A 16,950-nucleotide genomic window follows, 5' to 3' on the forward strand; every position below is an offset into this window, starting at 1 on the left:
TCCAGGTCCCAGTTATGAAGTCAAACGGTTTGCCTTTTTAAGGGTCCACTTTAAGGCATTGTTTTCCGTCAGTGCTGACAGGCCTGCAGGTATACAGCCTAATCAGAATGCTACTGCAAATTCTACAAAAATGTAATTACTTGGAATCTCTTTTATTGTTTGAATCAGATTCACCCTGGTTCTTGGATATGCTTAAGTCATGCCCAGCTTTTCCCTGACCTCTAGGATGGGGCTCTGTCATTACTGAGTCTATTTTTGTATGCCGCTTGGAGAATCTAAAATATTAAGATTAGAAATACTTCAAAATAAATAATAAAAATGCAAATGCCAAACTGTGTACAGGGGTCAGCGGCATGTATACAAGCCCTGCTTCTGAAGTCATTCTGCATGTCATTGCCCATGCGTTGACTTTCCCTAGTGTTGTGCCAGGAATTCAAGAGTAGAACTCTCTGCATAATTGAGGACCACACTTCATCAATGCAACTTCTGCCTGCACAGTCCAATCCTGGGGGCAGATTCAATTAAATAGCTGCACTAGCAGGAACAACAACAACAAGAAATTTATTTATACCCCGCCCTTCTGGCTAGGTTTCACCAGCCACTCTGGGCAGCTCCCAAAAGAATATTACAACCACGATAAAACATCAAACATTAAAAACTTCCCTTAACAGGGCTGCCTTCAGATGTCTTCTAAAAGACAGTTAGTTGTTTATATCCTTGACATCTGATGGGAAGGCGCCACTGCCAAGAAGGCCCTCTGTCTGGTTCCCTGTAACCTCACATCTCACAGTGAGGGAACCACCAGAAGGCCCTCAGTCCTGGACCTCAGTGTCCGGGCTGAACGATGGGAGTGGAGATGCAGCATAACATGTCCTACTTCCGCAGTGGGGTTTTCCCCCTGTCTCCACTTCCTATGCCTCAAAACACCGCACAGTGGGAAGATAGGGGAAATCATTTCACCAGGCAAGCAGGATTTCCTTGTGCTTATAGAGAAACCTCCTAAGCAGTCCACTCCACCCTGGGTTATGTATCTTGGTCACATTGCAGTGTGACAGAAAATGGGAGGAAATGTTTGGAGCTGTCTTTTGTTCACTGAGATGCCCTGTCTGTGTCTTCCAAGCATTATCTGAACATCCCAGAAGGCAAAACAGAACATGGCATCCTTCGCCTCCAGGTGGAAGATAAAGATTCGCCCAACACACCTGCTTGGAGAGCCAAGTATAAGATATTGGGAGGAGATGATACAGAGAACTTCAGCATTGAGACGGATCCTGATACCAATGAAGGGGTTTTAAGCATCACAAAGGTAATGTAGATGGACAAAGCTATTGACAGGATTTGAAGAATTGTTCCAAGCATAGAACTTTTATCAAGATTTGGGTAGCAGCACATCATCATTTACAACCCCCCACCCCATCCTACTAGTTTTTGTGTATAGTTAGTCAGAATTTACTAATGGGAGATTGTGATTTTGTGGTTGCTCTGCATCTTTTCTTTTCAGCCTTTGGTTTATGACAAACATAACAAGAGGAGACTCATGATTTCTGTAGAAAATGAAGAGCCCTTCTTTATCTGTGAAGGCGGTCAGATGCGGAGTTCTCCAGGCAACCAAGAAGCATATGTGAACATAAATATCATTGATGAGAACGACGCTCCTCAGTTCCATCCTCCTGCTCTTGTTCTTTGGAAAGAGGAAGGGATGGTCCCTGGGAACACGATTTCACATTACACAGCCAAGGATCCAGACACAACACCACACATCATAAGGTGGGGAAGAACTGCTGGTCATTCTTGTATGCGTGTCCCATATGAATGGGTCTTCCAAAGGAGCTTGCTTAGGGTTCCACTTCAGAGAGAGTGAGGAGGAATAGATTCAAGAACCCAAGAGTACAGGGAGTCATTGAACATTACACTTTGCCCAATCACGTGTCCCATGACCGCCATTTTGCCAAGTGTAGTGTAGTGGTTAAGAGCAGTAGACTCGTAATCTGGTGAACTGGGTTCGATTCCCTGCTCCTCCACATGCAGCTGCTGGGTGACCTTGGGCTAGTCACACTTCTCTGAAGTCTCTCAGCCTCACTCGCCTCACAGAGTGTTTGTTGTGGGGAAGGAAGGGAAAGGAGATTGTTAGCCGCTTTGAGACTCCCTAGGTTAGTGATAAAGTGGGATATCAAATCAAAACTCCTCCTCTTCTTCCTTTAAGCATGAGTGGCCTACCTGTTTGAGTGCTGTGTCAAAACCTTTCTTCTGATTTTTCACATGTTTCATTCCCCTGTGAAATTCGCTTCTGTTTTCCTGATTCATTCATGGAGCACTTTAAAAATGTCCTTAACATTAAAATTAAATAAATTTGGACCTTACGTTATTGTTGCGAGGTGACAGTGGGTAGTGTGTATGTGGTCACCATGCTCCCAAATTAAAAATATCTTTACAGAACAGTATATTTACCTAGCTACCTATGCTTCCTGATTTGAAAAAAGTCTCATGGGTGGAGTTACAACATGGGAGCATCAGCATCAGGATGTCTTCCCCTAGGGCAGGCATAGGCAAACTCTGGCCCTCCAGATGTTTGGGACTACAATTCCCATCATCCCTGACCACTGGTCCTGTCAGCTAGGGATGATGGGAATTGTAGTCCCAAACATCTGGAGGGCCAGAGTTTTCCTATGCCTGCCCTAGGGTATCACAGAAGTGGGAGATACTGGGGGAGAATGGTTTCCACATGACTGAGATTGTTGCACACCCTGATTTTTGTTTCTGTAGCAATTGCAGTGTTTTTACTTTCAAAGAAGTTTTCTTTTTAAAAAAATGATAAACTGCGGTCTGGTGCATGGCAGACAGCCTCCCTGCCTTCCATCTCTTATAGGAAAGCCCAGCTGTGGAAACCATGGGGATTTTAGGAGGCAGAGCACCCAGGAAGGCTGCAGAATGCAGACTGCTGGAGAATGGATGCATTTTCTCTCCACGGCTGTTTGTTTTTCACCTAATACTATGCCATTCATCTTGCTGTCTGCTATTTAACATAGTTTACACAATTAATTCTGCCCTATTATTTATTTATTTAATTTGTATACCGCCCGTCACCCAAAGATCATAGGGCAGTTCGCAACATAGAAATACAAAATGGGGACTTGCGTACTTCACAAATTTAACATAATTAGCAACATTTTCACGCCATACATGTCAATGTAAAGGAAATGTCAAAACCATGCAAATAAACCCCACCAAAAATTATGTATTGGTTGTAAGATTAAATAAAGACCCCCCAAGAATTATGTGAGCGAATAGCCACTGTATTTGCTAGATTGAGTTCTGTGCTGGACCTGGGACAAAAACACGAGCAGCAACAATTTTTGCTTCAGGCCGAATTCCCTGACACCCCTACTCGCAAAACCCTGGAGCCATTTTGGAAGTAATGTCAATGGAACCAAAGCCTTCCACTCCCCCATGAGAATTTTACAGAAACTCTTCTTTCCACCTGACTTTTTTTATATGAGTGCAGTTTCTTTTTCTTTTCACTGTTGGAGAATGGTTGGGAAAGGAAGTGGAAGGAAATGTTCAGCATAGCACAGCATTAAGTATACCCTTGATTTACAGTCCTTTGGAGGGTGGGAAAGCAAACCCTGCCTCATAGCTACTCTGGAGCCTTCATCGCTCATTTAAAAATAAAACATTTGATTTCCTCTTTAAGGTACAAAATAGCTTCCGACCCAGGTGGCTGGGTGACTGTTGACGAACACTCGGGGACCGTGACAAATGTGAAAACACTAGATAGAGAATCTCCCCACGTGAACAACAGCGTATACACCATTGTGATTCACGCCATTGACGACGGTAAGTAGCTCCTCAGACAATAACGGTGCAAGATGCAAGGCAGCTCTGGTTTAGCACTTAACACTCAGCTTTGAATATTTCTGGGCAGAAAATGAAAGCAACAGAATTATCCTGTGATGTCTAAAAATCATAGCTGTCAACTTACAGATTTGAAAATAAGGGACCAGCAGCCTCAAAAATAAGGGACCAGCAGCCAAAATAAGGGATCAACAATTACTTTGATAAAATACATATTTTGTTGCATGCAAATGGCTTTAGATACCTATTAGGTTCATATATTACCATATAGCATATATTCAACACAAAAAAACAGCAACAATTTGTTGTTGACAAAGGACAGCTGGACATAGAAAGGGCCCCATTATCTTCAGTAGCTTATTTAAGGGACATCATCAATAAGGGACAGCAGCAGGACATGGTGCTGGGATAAGGGACTGTCCCGCCAAATAAGGGACGCTTGACAGCTATGCTAAAAATATGTTGAGAAGCTGTCTTAAAAATGCTTCCCAGTCAGAGAGCCGTTTCTTGGGCCCCAGTGTAAACTCTGACCTAGATGATCCTTTCTTGAGAGTTTGCAAAACAGGTCCAACTTGAATGATTTGGATGACCTGACATTTGCAACAGAGAAATACAGTGTGGGAAGCGTTTGCTGAGGAGGTCAGATGCCGAAACCAGTGGGTGAAATCCATTTCTCATTCTGTGAGTTCCTTCCTGCTCTGTAATATTTGCACTCTCTTTTTTAGCATTGTGCTCATTTGTTCCCCCTATTAGGTGTTCCACCACAAACTGGCACAGGCACTATCCAACTTCACCTCTCTGACCTCAATGACAACGCTCCCATGCTAGTTACATCTTTGCTGGTGGTCTGCAGCGGAAAGGAAAAAGGCCCATTCCTTGTAAAAGCAGAAGACAAAGACTCTGATCTCTATGCAGAGCCCTTTACATTCCAGTTAGTGGAGACAAATGGGAATGTACAAGACACTTGGAAACTGGGACAGAACTTTGGTAAGCTACCCTCCTACTGTGGCGTAGGGATTTTCCATGTTCTGCCCTGTACAGTGGTACCTTGATTCTCGAACGGCTTAGTTGTCGAACAAATCGGCTCCTGAACACCGCAAACCCGGAAGTGTTTCAGTTTGTGAATGTTTTTCGGAAGCCGAACATCCGACGCGGCTTCCGCTTGAGTGCAGGAAGCTCCTGCAGCCAATCAGAATCCATGTCTTGGTTTTCGAATGGTTTAGGGAGTCAAATGGACTCCCGGAAAGAATTAAGTTCGAGAACCAAGGTACCACTGTACTTTTCGCATGCAGAACTCTATAGTATCTATAGAGTGCAAGGAAAACTCAATGCAAATAGGGTTTTGTCTAGTATACATAATTTTGATATTCTGTACATCGCTTTGACAGTCTTCAGACTAATAAAGCTATAGGAGACATTTTTTAAACAGAGTTCAGGTAGGGGAGGAGACAAAAGTTTCTGGCCTTTCAGCAGGGCTAATGGGGCTGCAGGACATCTCCATCTCCTCTTCAACTATAAGCCTGATAGATTGGCAGGTGCTGTTAGATGTGGATTTTGACCTCCATTCTCTGGCCTGTTGTCTGCAGCTTTTCCTGACACCACAGGTTAATAAACTACCTATAAATGATAAGAGAAAGCATTTCTTCTGAAGCTTTCAAAGAAGGCTGGACAGCTAACCAAAGAATTGCCTAGAGGATTTGCAAGCAACCATTCAATTCTTAAGAACCTAAAAATGATTTAAATCTGCTTAATAATATTTGGAAGGGTTCAACCTGCTCATCCTTGTCTGCATCATCACTATTGTCTCATTACCAGCATGGTATTATTATAATTAGCAAAAAGAAATAATGTAAGCATTCTCCCTCTCTCCCTCTTCCCCCACTTTAGATGACTCAGTCGAGCTGTTTATGTTGAAAAGCCTCCCTTCTGGCATTTACGAAGTGCCGTTCCACATTTTCGACAGGCAGGGGTTTTTTATGGAACAGACGCTCCATGTCGGTGTGTGTTCCTGCCGGGATGGGATCACATGTGAGCAGGAGCTGAAACGGGCTTCCATGTCGGTGGGTCTTGGAGCAGGAGCAGTCGCTGCAATCGTGGCTGGGTTCCTGTTACTGATTTGTGAGTGATGTCGTAAAATTTGCCTTTTGCTTACTGGCAGAAATAACGTACTCAGATCTTGTACAGAGAGAATGTAAACCTGTTATCCTTGTTCATCAGTGACTGATTTCTATAGCGGGTGCTCAATTTCAATTCAAAGTGCATGCACACATAGATTAGTAGGGTGAGCTGCTTCTTCATGGGATTAAACCACTGAGCCTCTTGGGCTTGCTGATCGGAAGGTTGGCACTTTGAATCCATGCGACGGGGTGAGCTCCTGTTGCTTCGTCCCAACTTCTGCCAACCTAGCAGTTCAATAGCACAGCAGTGCAAGTAAATAAATAGGTACCACTGCGGCAGTAAGGTAAACAGCGTTTCCGTGTGCTCAGGTTTCCATCACGGTATCCTGTTGCACCAGAAGCGGTTCAGTCATTCTGGCCACATGACCCAGAAAGTTGTCTGTGCACAAATGCCGGCTCCCTCAGCCTGAAAAGTGAGATGAATGCCGCACCCCATAGTTGCCTTTGACTGGACTTAACCGTCCATGGGTCCTTTACCTTTTACGATGCAGGTGGCGCTGTGGGTTAAGCCACAGAGCCTAGGACTTGCCGATCGGAAGGTCGGCAGTTCGAATCCCCGTGACGGGGTGAGCTCCCGTTGCTCAGTCCCTGCTCCTGCCAACCTAGCAGTTTGAAAGCACGTCAAAGTGCAAGTAGATCAATAGGTACCACTCCGGTGGGAAGGTAAACGGCATTTCCGTGCGCTGCTCTGGTTTACCAGAAGTGGCTTAGTCATGCTGGCCACGCTGTATGCCGGCTCCCTTGGCCAATAAAGTGAGATGAACGCCGCAACCCCAGAGTCAGCCACGACTGGACCTAATGGTCAGGGGTCCCTTTACCTTTGTATTGAATTAATTAATTCAGGCAATTTCTATATGCTTAAGATATAAATATATCTCTAAGTGGTGGAGGGGATCTTAGGATGGATTTTCCCTCCCACTCATCCAAAAAAGTGTTAAAGCTCATCCTTTGTTTTTCTTTTCCTTGTTATGCAGTGGGCTTAGCTCTCCTACTCTGGTGTTCCTCAACACCAGAATCGAAGAAAGGCCCTCCCTTCATTCCGTACGAAGAAGGCAACCAGACTCTGATCCACTACAATGAGGAGAGCCAACAAGCTTTGTCTCAGGTGGTAAATAATACCGCTATCCATTGTGTGCTTAAATGGAAAGCAGCACAGGGCTCTTGCAGTTGTATAGAAGAGGGAGCTTCTGCAACAGTAGCATTCAATTCAGATATTAAAGATGTAGGGGTTCTGCTGTCTTTTGCACCTGCCCACCTTGTACTCTCTCCCTATGATGTTCCGGGGCAATGCTATTACTGTACAATCATCATGTGAGATTCATTAAGCCGAATGGAATTTATTCCTATTGAGTTGTATAAGATGGTAGTCTTTGATTCTTTGGGACCAGAGAGCAGTGGAGACTTGGAATGCCTTTGTAACATCTGCTTTCTTTGCATATATACTAGCAGGACATATAGGCAAGCAGGCACTCCTTCAACAGGCAGCAGATCCCCAGAGAACATTTGTGTCGACCTTTTCCAGGCAGGCACCCACAATTTTAGTAGTTCCAGCTAGATTCTTGTATTGCTGTCTGTCAATTCAGAACAGCTGCTTCACACACAACCAACATGTAATAATGCATTTGATTTTGATTTCCATTTAGGATACACCCGATATGGGAGATCCTGCTACATCATCCACAGTCTATGCACAAATTTCCAAAGAGAAAACACAAACAATTAAGGTAACCACAGAACTCCTTGAGCTTTATTGAATGTATATTTAAAGGGCCTGTAATGGAACAGTACAGTTTCCTTGCCTGGTGTTGCTCTTGTTTGTCCTCCCCCCTCTCTTTCTGTTGGGTATTAGGAGAGAAATTTATTTCAGTCTGCTTTTAAAGGGGAACTTGCCTAACTCACACTTTCCCCAACAATATATGAACTGTAAGGAAGCCATCCTTCTCTGAATTTTGCAATGCAGTTCTTAGGCCAAGTAATATGTACAAAAATGCATATACTAGGGCACAATTTTGCTTAAAAATACATTCCTTGCTGAAAATGACATACCAAAATGTATGCTGTGGGGAAATTGCATCCATAAATGTGTATGCTCAAATACACATGAGGGCTTTTACAAAAAAATTCGCAGACTGATGTGGTCGTGAATTTAAGATTGGAAAAATGAGAAACACTGAGAAACTAACTGCAGATCCATCCATCTCTAGCATAGTGTGCATACTGGAGTAACTGGAAAGCTATACAGGGGTGTCTGCCTTGCTGAAAGATAACTGCTCTGACCCTCAAACTCTGTTTATTCAGCAAAAGTCTCTACTCTTGTAGGCTATTCTTAGAGCCACTTGTGTAGGTGAGTGGGAGTCTGCATCATGAAGGGCCTCCTGATCATCCTATACAAAAGTTATTGGCTCCCCTTTCAGACCAGCTCACAGAGGTTGGCCATTAATCAGCAGGCCATTAATGCCAGAGGCAGGGATTGACCTGGAGGTCAAAGGCCTGTAGGTATCTCATAGCCTAGGATGTTGTCCAAGGCAATCACTCAGGGCTGAAATCTGCCTTGTATGTAGGGATTGAGCTCCTTCAAATTGTCCTTATATAGTGGTACCTCGGGTTAAGAACTTAATTAGTTCCGGAGGTCCGTTCTTAATCTGACACTGTTCTTAACCTGAAGCACCACTTTAGCTCATGGGGCCTCCTGCTGCCGCTGCGCCACCGCTGTGCGATTTCTGTTCTCATCCTGAAGCAAAGTTCTTAACCTGAGGCACTATTTCTGGGTTAGCGGAGTCTGTAACCTGAAGCGTCTGTAACCCGAGGTACCACTGTATACATATATATGCTTGTTTATTTATTGTCCGATGCTTTTAATGCCTTGATATTGGCTTGCGTCCCATGCTGCACCAGCAGGGCTTTGCTGGCGCACAGGGCCGTCTTAAGTATATCCGGCGCTGTGGTGCAAAGATCCCTCCAATGCGCCCCCCCCCATTTCCCATAGTTGCTGACCTTTTTTAGGGAGAACGGCACTGCCGGTGCCGAGCTTTGCTGGAGGGCAGCTCCTCTGGCGCGGGGAAGAGGTGGAGGTGGACACAGCGGCTCCTGGCTCAGCAGAGGCTCCAGGTGTGGCGCTGCTTCGGCGCAGCATGGCGGAGGCGGGTGAGGGCGGCGAGCTGATGCTGGGAGGCGCCGTGTCCAGCCTCTGCCTCTTCCCTGGCGCCCTCCAGAACTTGGCTCCCTGCGCCACTAGCCTCTATGGGTAAGACAAATGGAGTTGGCACAAATGGAGTTTTGCTTCCTTTCTTTTCCCCATGTGCCTCAAAAATCTACTTTGGAAGGTTTCCAACCACCTGGAGCTGATTTTGAGGGTGGAGTGGAGGAGGCAGGAGAAGCAGGGAAATTGACTCCATTGCACATGTGGAAGTCTTGTTATGTCAGCAGAGCTACAGCGCTGGATAGCCTGTCATTTGTTTTGGTATTTTATTTCTTAGAGGCCAGCTGGAGCGAGCACCTCACATTCACGGACATCCAGTCAAGTACACTATGAACAAAACCTACTTGTGAGTAAAATGTGCACAAAACCACAGTTGCTTCAGGTATAAAAAAAATGTATGATGGTATGCAGTAGTTCAGGGGTGCCAGATTTTGTTGTTGCTTTCAGTTTGCAAGCATTTATCATCATCATCATTTTCGTTGTATGCTGCCTGTCCATAGTTAAAACCATGGGTAGGCAAACTAAGGCCCGGGGACCGGGTCCGGCCCAATCGCCTTCTAAATCCGGCCCGTGGACGGTCTGGGAATGAGCATGTTTTTATATAAGTAGAATGTGCCCTTTTATTTAAAATGCATCTCTGGGTTATTTGTAGGGCATAGGAATTTGTTCTCCCCCCAAAAAAAAGATAGTCCGGCCCACCACAAGGTCTGAGGGACAGTGGACCAGCCCCCTGCTGAAAAAGTTTGCTGACCCCTGGTTAAAACAATGCTCAAGGCGACTTGCAGCATGACAAGATTTACATAATTACCAACACAACAAAAGTCACCAACGAAAAATAAAACACATCAGAAAGTACACAACCAAATGGAAAACAATTTCCACATAATTCATAAAATCTAAAATTAAGAATACAGCATTAATATAAATCGCAAATGACATAGATAAAAAATAAAAGCAATTTTAAAAAACAAAAACAGAGCCCTCTCTGCCCAGCAGCAGTACTCCTTTGTGGAGCCTGTCAGGCCCTGCCCCAAGCCAGGTGGAGAGAACCAGGACAGGGGGTGGGTTGTGGATGAACGTATCAGACGACACAGCGATTCTTCAAACAGCTCTTGTTTATTCACAGGCCAGAACAGAACTGAACTGAACTGAAGGGTTCAGCCAGCCTGCTTATATAGAGCTCCACTACAACGCACCTGTAACAATTTTCTGTAACTGTCCAATCACTTAAAGTCACTTTCAATTCCTTATTTGCATATGTGGACCTGAGTGAAAACTATCTACAGTATCCCCCTGCTGGCTCAGGGTGAGAACTTCAGTACATAACAGGCCGGGCCCTTCAGGCTCCCAGCAGGTCAGTCCTGGGCAGCAGCAACAGCAGCAGCAGTTCTTTATTATGCCCCCAACTTTACATTGCATTTCCTTTGCATTGAAATGAATGGGGTGGAATAATTAATGACAAAGTAATTTAGGGTTTTTATGTATTTAATTATGTAAATTACATAAGTTACATAATTTCACCATATTTTTGCAGTAAATTGTTATTCATTTCATCCTTATACTGTTTTATATTTTTAAGAAGGAACCTACATTAAAACATCAAAGCATTCCAAAACAAAACATTACAGGAGATCAGATTTAAAATATGCATCTAAATATAGTTAACAGGAAACAAAAATATTACCTTAAATGTTTCACAGTAAGACATTACAAAGGAATGCCAATTATAGAACACCTTAGAAAATGAATTGCAGAAGGAAATAAGCAGCACTGCATGCAATGAATATAAAAGAATAGGTTGTTTGTTAATTTATCGTTCAGAATATTGCTCAAGGTGGCTGACAATAAAAGGGAAATTTATCAAACTAGAGTAAAACACATTAAGCATATTAAAATACATGATAAAAATCACGCAGCACAGAGATGAACAGCCCTTACAGCAAAGAGGAGCACTTGTCATAGCTACAAGCAGCAGAAAGGTTTATAGCAATTGTGACTTTCATCTGCTCCCAGAAAACTGCCAGTATTCTATGACCACCACTGCAAAGTTGGGGGCAGGGATTTTGAATTGAAATGGGCTTCTGAAAGTCCTTTGCAGGCAAGATCACGTGACAACATTGTGGCATTGGGTAATTGACAGCTGGGCGGCTCCACACACTTGCCATACTTGGCTCACAAGGGTTTGGGGGAGATGATGATGATGATGATAATAATATAATTTATTATTTATACTCCACCCTCTGGCTTGGTTTCTCCAGCCACTCTGGGCGGCTTCCAACAAAATATTAAAATACAATAGTCTGTTAAACATTAAAAGCTTCCCTAAACAGGACTGCCTTCAGATGTCTTCTAAAAGCCTGGTAGTTGTTGTTCTCTTTGACATCTGGTGGGAGGGCGTTCCACAGGGCGCATGCCACTACCGAGAAGGCCCTCTGCCTGGTTCCCTGTAACTTGGCTTCTCGCAGTGAGGGAACTGCCAGAAGGCCCTCGGCGCTGGACCTCAGTGTCCAGGCAGAACCATGCGGGTGGAGACGCTCCTTCAGGTATACTGGACCGAGGCCATTTAGGGCTTTAAAGGTCAGCACCAACACTTTGAATTGTGCTTGGAAATGGAGAATCTGACCCACTGGGCAAAAAAGGTTCTTCACTCCTGTTCTGTTCCATCTGTCCACACACCAGAGGACAATGTATTTATGTGGCAGTCATGTTTGCATGCTAGTGTTCTGCAAGACTTGAGAGAGCGGTTTTATAGTGAACTGTCCTGAGGCTTTCTGCAGTTTGATGTCCTAATGTGTTTCAAACATTCTAATTTTAAGGAGAGTGGTTTTAGCAAGATGCATGGAAAGACATGGACTGCAATTGTATTTTTATAAGCTAAGCTTCATTTTCTTTTAAAGGATGACCATAGAATGACCCAAGCAAAGCTGACAGCACCTGGTGGAAGTATAGCGTCACCCATAACCATCCCAGAATATTTCCAAATGATCCCTGGCTGGCATCAGGTTAGATAAATCACAACAGGATCCTGCCCCACCCCCTGCGATTTTTATCTCTAATAACCCAAGATGTGTCATGTTACAAAAAATTGCCATCTGTAGATTTCATAGTTTTCCCTTACATTTGAAGAAATTCTGGGTGGAATGTAAGCAAGTGAGGGCTCTAAAATTCATTTTCTCTGCTTCAGCAGACAACCTTGCTCCCCCAAATCAGTAAGAAGCGCTGGAAGAACCCACATGACCGGATGCTGGAAACATTGGATGAAATCTTAAATCAAGTGAGAAACAGGAAGGAGTTCCCCTTCTCCAAGAACTATGAAATGCGGAATGAGTGGAATGAGTTTCAATAATGGCTCAAATTTGCTTTTGTTAATGCAGAAGCTGAAAGATCTTCTCCTGCCACCAAATTATTTTAAATTGGGGAGGGTCGAAAATAAATCTAGGGAGCTCCTGAATGCATAAAAGATGCTCTATTACTGAGCTGTTGTCCTTCTCCCTGAATGTGCTGGAAAAAACAAAGATTTATTTCATTAAGCAGGGCTGGGAACCTTTGGCTCTCCAGGCCTGTCCTGAGCTCCAGTTCCCATCAGCCCCAGCTGTAGCATGGCCAGTGGTCAGGAATGATGGGAATTGTAATCCAGTGATGTCTAGAGGGCCACAAATTTCTCATCCATGTAGTAGAGGCAGGAAGGTGCTCTTGTTTAGCTATCTAAATGCTCTTTTGCTCACGTACTCTCCTCAGAAACTTAACCACATCGCCGATCTAGAGGACAACGGGGTCTCTTACGCTCCTCATGTTTATGCAGAAGAAGGAATTTTGGAGAAAAGTGAATCCGTTCTCTCCCTACCAGTTGTGGATGATCACAGCCTACCTCCTGATTTCTTGGCTACTTTGGGGCCCAAGTTCACCACTCTTGACAAAATCTGCAGCAAGTGATTCCTTTAAAGCTGTCCTATGAGCAAGCTGGGAATCCTCCCAGTTTAATTTGAAATGGAACTATAGCTATGCCGTTCATAAAGGGATTTTTGCCAGCATTCATTCTGCTGAATTTTTATACTTGAATAAATGGATTCTTTTTTTTATTTTGCAATAAATACCATGTTTTTAAATTTTGATGTTGCATTGTGGGAAATGTTGTGCTTCCCATTGTCTTAACCAGAAAAATAACACGAAAGCTTAAGCTACCCTAAGCCAATTGTCCTCAACTTGGTGCTCTCCTGATGTTTTGGACTACAATATCCACCATGTGTGTTGGCTGGGACTGTTGGCTGATGGAAGCTGTGGTCTACAGTGTCTGGAGGGCACCATGTTGGATGCTGCCCCACCAACTTGTCTGCTCTCTGCCATCCCTGCCTGTCACTTAAGGTCCATGTTAATGTTGGAAAAACGCCCGGGAAGGCCACCACCTTCCCAAGAAGGTGCCTCTCCGGTGGTCACCCTCTGGCTGTAAATCTTTTTTTTTTTTTTTTATAATATTTTTATTTTTTCCATATAAACACAACACAACAAACATAAACATACAAAGACAAAAACAGAACAAAAAACATGTATCATTTCATATCCTAATTTCATATACCTTTCTTCCCCGACTTCCTCATGCCTCCCCTTTCTGTATTCCCAATTCTTATCGATTGTTCAGCAAATCTTCCCTTATTTTAATTTAAATTTAGACTATTCTTCCTTATTCTCCTTGTCTTAACCATTGCTAATAGTAACCATTTACTTTCCAGTCCAACATCATTCTAACTTTCATTAACTTTGTAATATTTCTTTAAATAGTCCTTGAATTTTTTCCATTCTTCTTGCGCTGCCTCCCTTCCCTGGTTTCGGATTCTGCTCGTCATTTCTGCCAAGCCCATGTAGTCTATCACCTTCATCTGCCATTCTTCCAGTGTGGGTAGCTCTTGCGTCTTCCAGTACTTCGCAATGAGTATTCTAGCTGCTGTTGTAGCATACATAAAGAAAGTTATATCCGTCTTTAACACCCCTTGGCCGACAATACCCAAGAGAAAGGCCTCTGGTTTCTTGGGGAAAGTATATTTAAATACCTTTTTAAGTTCATTATAGATCATTTCCCAGAATGCCTTAATCTTCGGGCAAGTCCACCAAAGATGAAAAAATGTACCTTCAGTTTCTTTACATTTCCAACATTTATTGTCAGGCACATGGTAAATCTTTGCAAGCTTGACTGGGGTTATGTACCACCTATATATCATTTTCATAATGTTTTCTCTTAAGGCATTACATGCCGTAAATTTCATCCCGGTGGTCCACAACTTTTCCCAATCAGCAAACAAAATATTATGACCAATGTCCTGAGCCCATTTAATCATGACTGATTTAACCGTTTCATCTTGTGTATTCCATTTCAGCAGTAAATTGTACATTTTGGACAAATTCTTAGTACTGGGTTCTAACAGTTCTGTCTCCAATTTTGATTTTTCCACCTGGAAGCCAATTTTACTGTCCAGTTTAAACGCTTCATTTATTTGATGATAGTGCAACCAGTCTCTCACCTTCCCTTTTAATTTCTCAAAACTCTGCAATCTCAATTTGTCCCCTTCCTTTTCCAAAATTTCCCAGTATCTTGGCCACTTGGACTCCATATTTAACTTTTTAACTGCCTTAGCTTCCATTGGCGACAGCCACCTTGGAGTTTTATTTTCCAGCAAGTCTTTATATCTGACCCAGACATTTAATAGTGCTTTTCTGACAATATGATTTTTGAAACTTTTATGTGCTTTAACCTTGTCATACCACAAATATGCATGCCACCCAAAAATGTTATTAAAACCTTCCAAATCCAAAATGTCTGTGTTTTCAAGAAGTAGCCATTCTTTCAGCCAGCAGAAAGCTGCCGCTTCATAATAAAGTTTAAAGTCTGGCAGGGCAAACCCCCCTCTTTCCTTTGAATCCGTTAATATCTTAAATTTAATTCTGGGCTTTTTGCCCTGCCAGACAAATTTAGATATGTCTTTTTGCCACCTCTTGAAACAATCCATTTTATCAATTATTTGCAATGCTTGGAACAAAAACAACATTCTTGGCAATACATTCATCTTTATAGCTGCAATACGGCCTAACAAGGAAAGCTTTAAGTTGGACCAAATCTCCAAATCTTTTTTCACTTCTCTCCAAGTTTTTTCATAATTATCTTTAAACAAATTCACATTTTTAGCTGTCATATTTATACCCAAATATTTCACTTTTTTAACCACAGTTAACCCTGTCTCGTTCTGAAACCTTTCCTTTTCTATCTGTGTCAAATTTTTCTCCAAAACCTTTGTCTTAGACTTATTCAATTTAAATCCTGCCATTTGACCAAACTCTTGAATTATTTCCAAAACTCTTTTCGTGCTAGCTTCTGGCTCTTGTAATGTAAGTACTAAGTCATCTGCAAATGCTCTCAGTTTATATTGTTTAGCTCCGACCTGAATCCCTTTAACCAACTGGTCCCTCCTAATCATATTAAGCAAAACCTCCAGGACCGATATAAAAAGTAGTGGGGAGATAGGGCACCCCTGACGTGTCCCTTTTTCAATCTTGAACTCTTCTGTAACCACATTATTTACAATTAGTTTGGCTTTCTGTTCAGAGTATATTGCACCTATACCATTCTCAAACCCTTGGCCTACCCCCATCCCCCGGAGGTTCTTCAACATAAAACTCCAAGAAATGTTGTCAAAGGCTTTCTCGGCATCCACAAATATCAAAACAGCTTTAGTGTTTATGTTCACTTCCAGCTTTTCCAAAATGTCAATTATATTCCTTACATTGTTCGACAAATGCCTTTTTGGGAGAAAGCCCGCTTGGTCCCCGTGAATCTCCTCCATCAAAACTCTTTTCAGTCTCTTTGCTAAAATATTAGCAAAGATTTTGTAATCCACATTCAATAACGAGATGGGTCGGTAGTTTTTAAGTTGGGTCTTTTCAGTCTCTGTCTTTGGTATAAGTGTAATGTAGGCCTCTCTCCACGTATCGGGTGCCCTTTTCCCCTCCATAATCTCATTGCAGACTTCCTTCAGAGGTTGTATCAACCCTTCCTTCAAAACTTTGTAATATTTGGAAGTCAGTCCATCCGGTCCGGGGGATTTGCCCAGCGTCATGCCTTGAATGGCATCTTCTATTTCTTGTGCTGATATCTCCTGGTTCAATATTGTCTTACTTTCTTGCGAAACCTTTTTCAGCCCATTTTCCTCGAGGAACTGTTGTATGTCCATTTCTTTCTGCGGCCCTTGTGTGTAAAGTTGTCTAAAGTAGTTCTGAAAACAATTCCTAATTTCCGCTGGGTTGCTTATGTTTTTTCCTTCCACTTCTATATTTGTTACCGTGTTGAGTTTTTGTCTCTTCTTTATTTGCCAAGCCAGTAACTTGCCACATTTATCAGCAGATTCAAAGGTCTTTTGTCTCATTTGTTTAATTTTCCACTCTAATTCTTGATTCATCAGTTCCATATATTGTGTTTGATGAAATTTGATTTCTCTTAAAATCTCTTGGGATTTTGGCTTTGATCTTAGTTGTTTTTCCCCTTCTTTTATCTTTTCCAAAATTCTCTCCTTCTTCTCATTTTGCTTTCTTTTCTTTAAAGTATTTTGCTGAATCAAAAACCCTCTCATCACGGCTTTGCTTGCGTCCCATACTATTCTTTTTTCTACTTTAGACCTTAAGTTGATTTCAAAGTAGTCTTTCAAAGTTTTTTGGGCCTTCTTGCAGATCTCCTCATCT

The 16,950-nt window shown here is 42.7% G+C and overlaps 1 protein-coding gene across 4 annotated transcripts in view; it reads left to right on the forward strand.

Annotated features, from left to right (window-relative positions):
• CDH26 (cadherin 26) overlaps positions 1-13,334 on the forward strand; it is a 60,371-nt gene extending 47,037 nt beyond the window's left edge. The window contains exons 10-20 of one of the 4 annotated variants that reach the window (XM_083618484.1): positions 1,121-1,306; positions 1,502-1,767; positions 3,692-3,834; positions 4,606-4,839; positions 5,740-5,970; positions 7,004-7,137; positions 7,673-7,753; positions 9,506-9,610; positions 12,126-12,230; positions 12,413-12,502; positions 12,967-13,334. In XM_083618484.1, the coding sequence (XP_083474610.1) occupies positions 1,121-1,306; positions 1,502-1,767; positions 3,692-3,834; positions 4,606-4,839; positions 5,740-5,970; positions 7,004-7,137; positions 7,673-7,753; positions 9,506-9,610; positions 12,126-12,230; positions 12,413-12,502; positions 12,967-13,161 (1,770 nt within the window). In that variant the 3' untranslated portion in view covers positions 13,162-13,334. The remainder of the gene's footprint in view (positions 1-1,120; positions 1,307-1,501; positions 1,768-3,691; positions 3,835-4,605; positions 4,840-5,739; positions 5,971-7,003; positions 7,138-7,672; positions 7,754-9,505; positions 9,611-12,125; positions 12,231-12,412; positions 12,503-12,966) is intronic. The other 3 variants (XM_083618481.1, XM_083618482.1, XM_083618483.1) reach the window with 3 other exon arrangements.
• The last annotated feature ends 3,616 nt before the right edge of the window (positions 13,335-16,950 follow it).

Source organism: Podarcis filfolensis (genome assembly GCF_964270895.1).
Source record: "Podarcis filfolensis genome assembly, chromosome: 6".
Lineage (NCBI taxonomy): Eukaryota > Metazoa > Chordata > Lepidosauria > Squamata > Lacertidae > Podarcis > Podarcis filfolensis.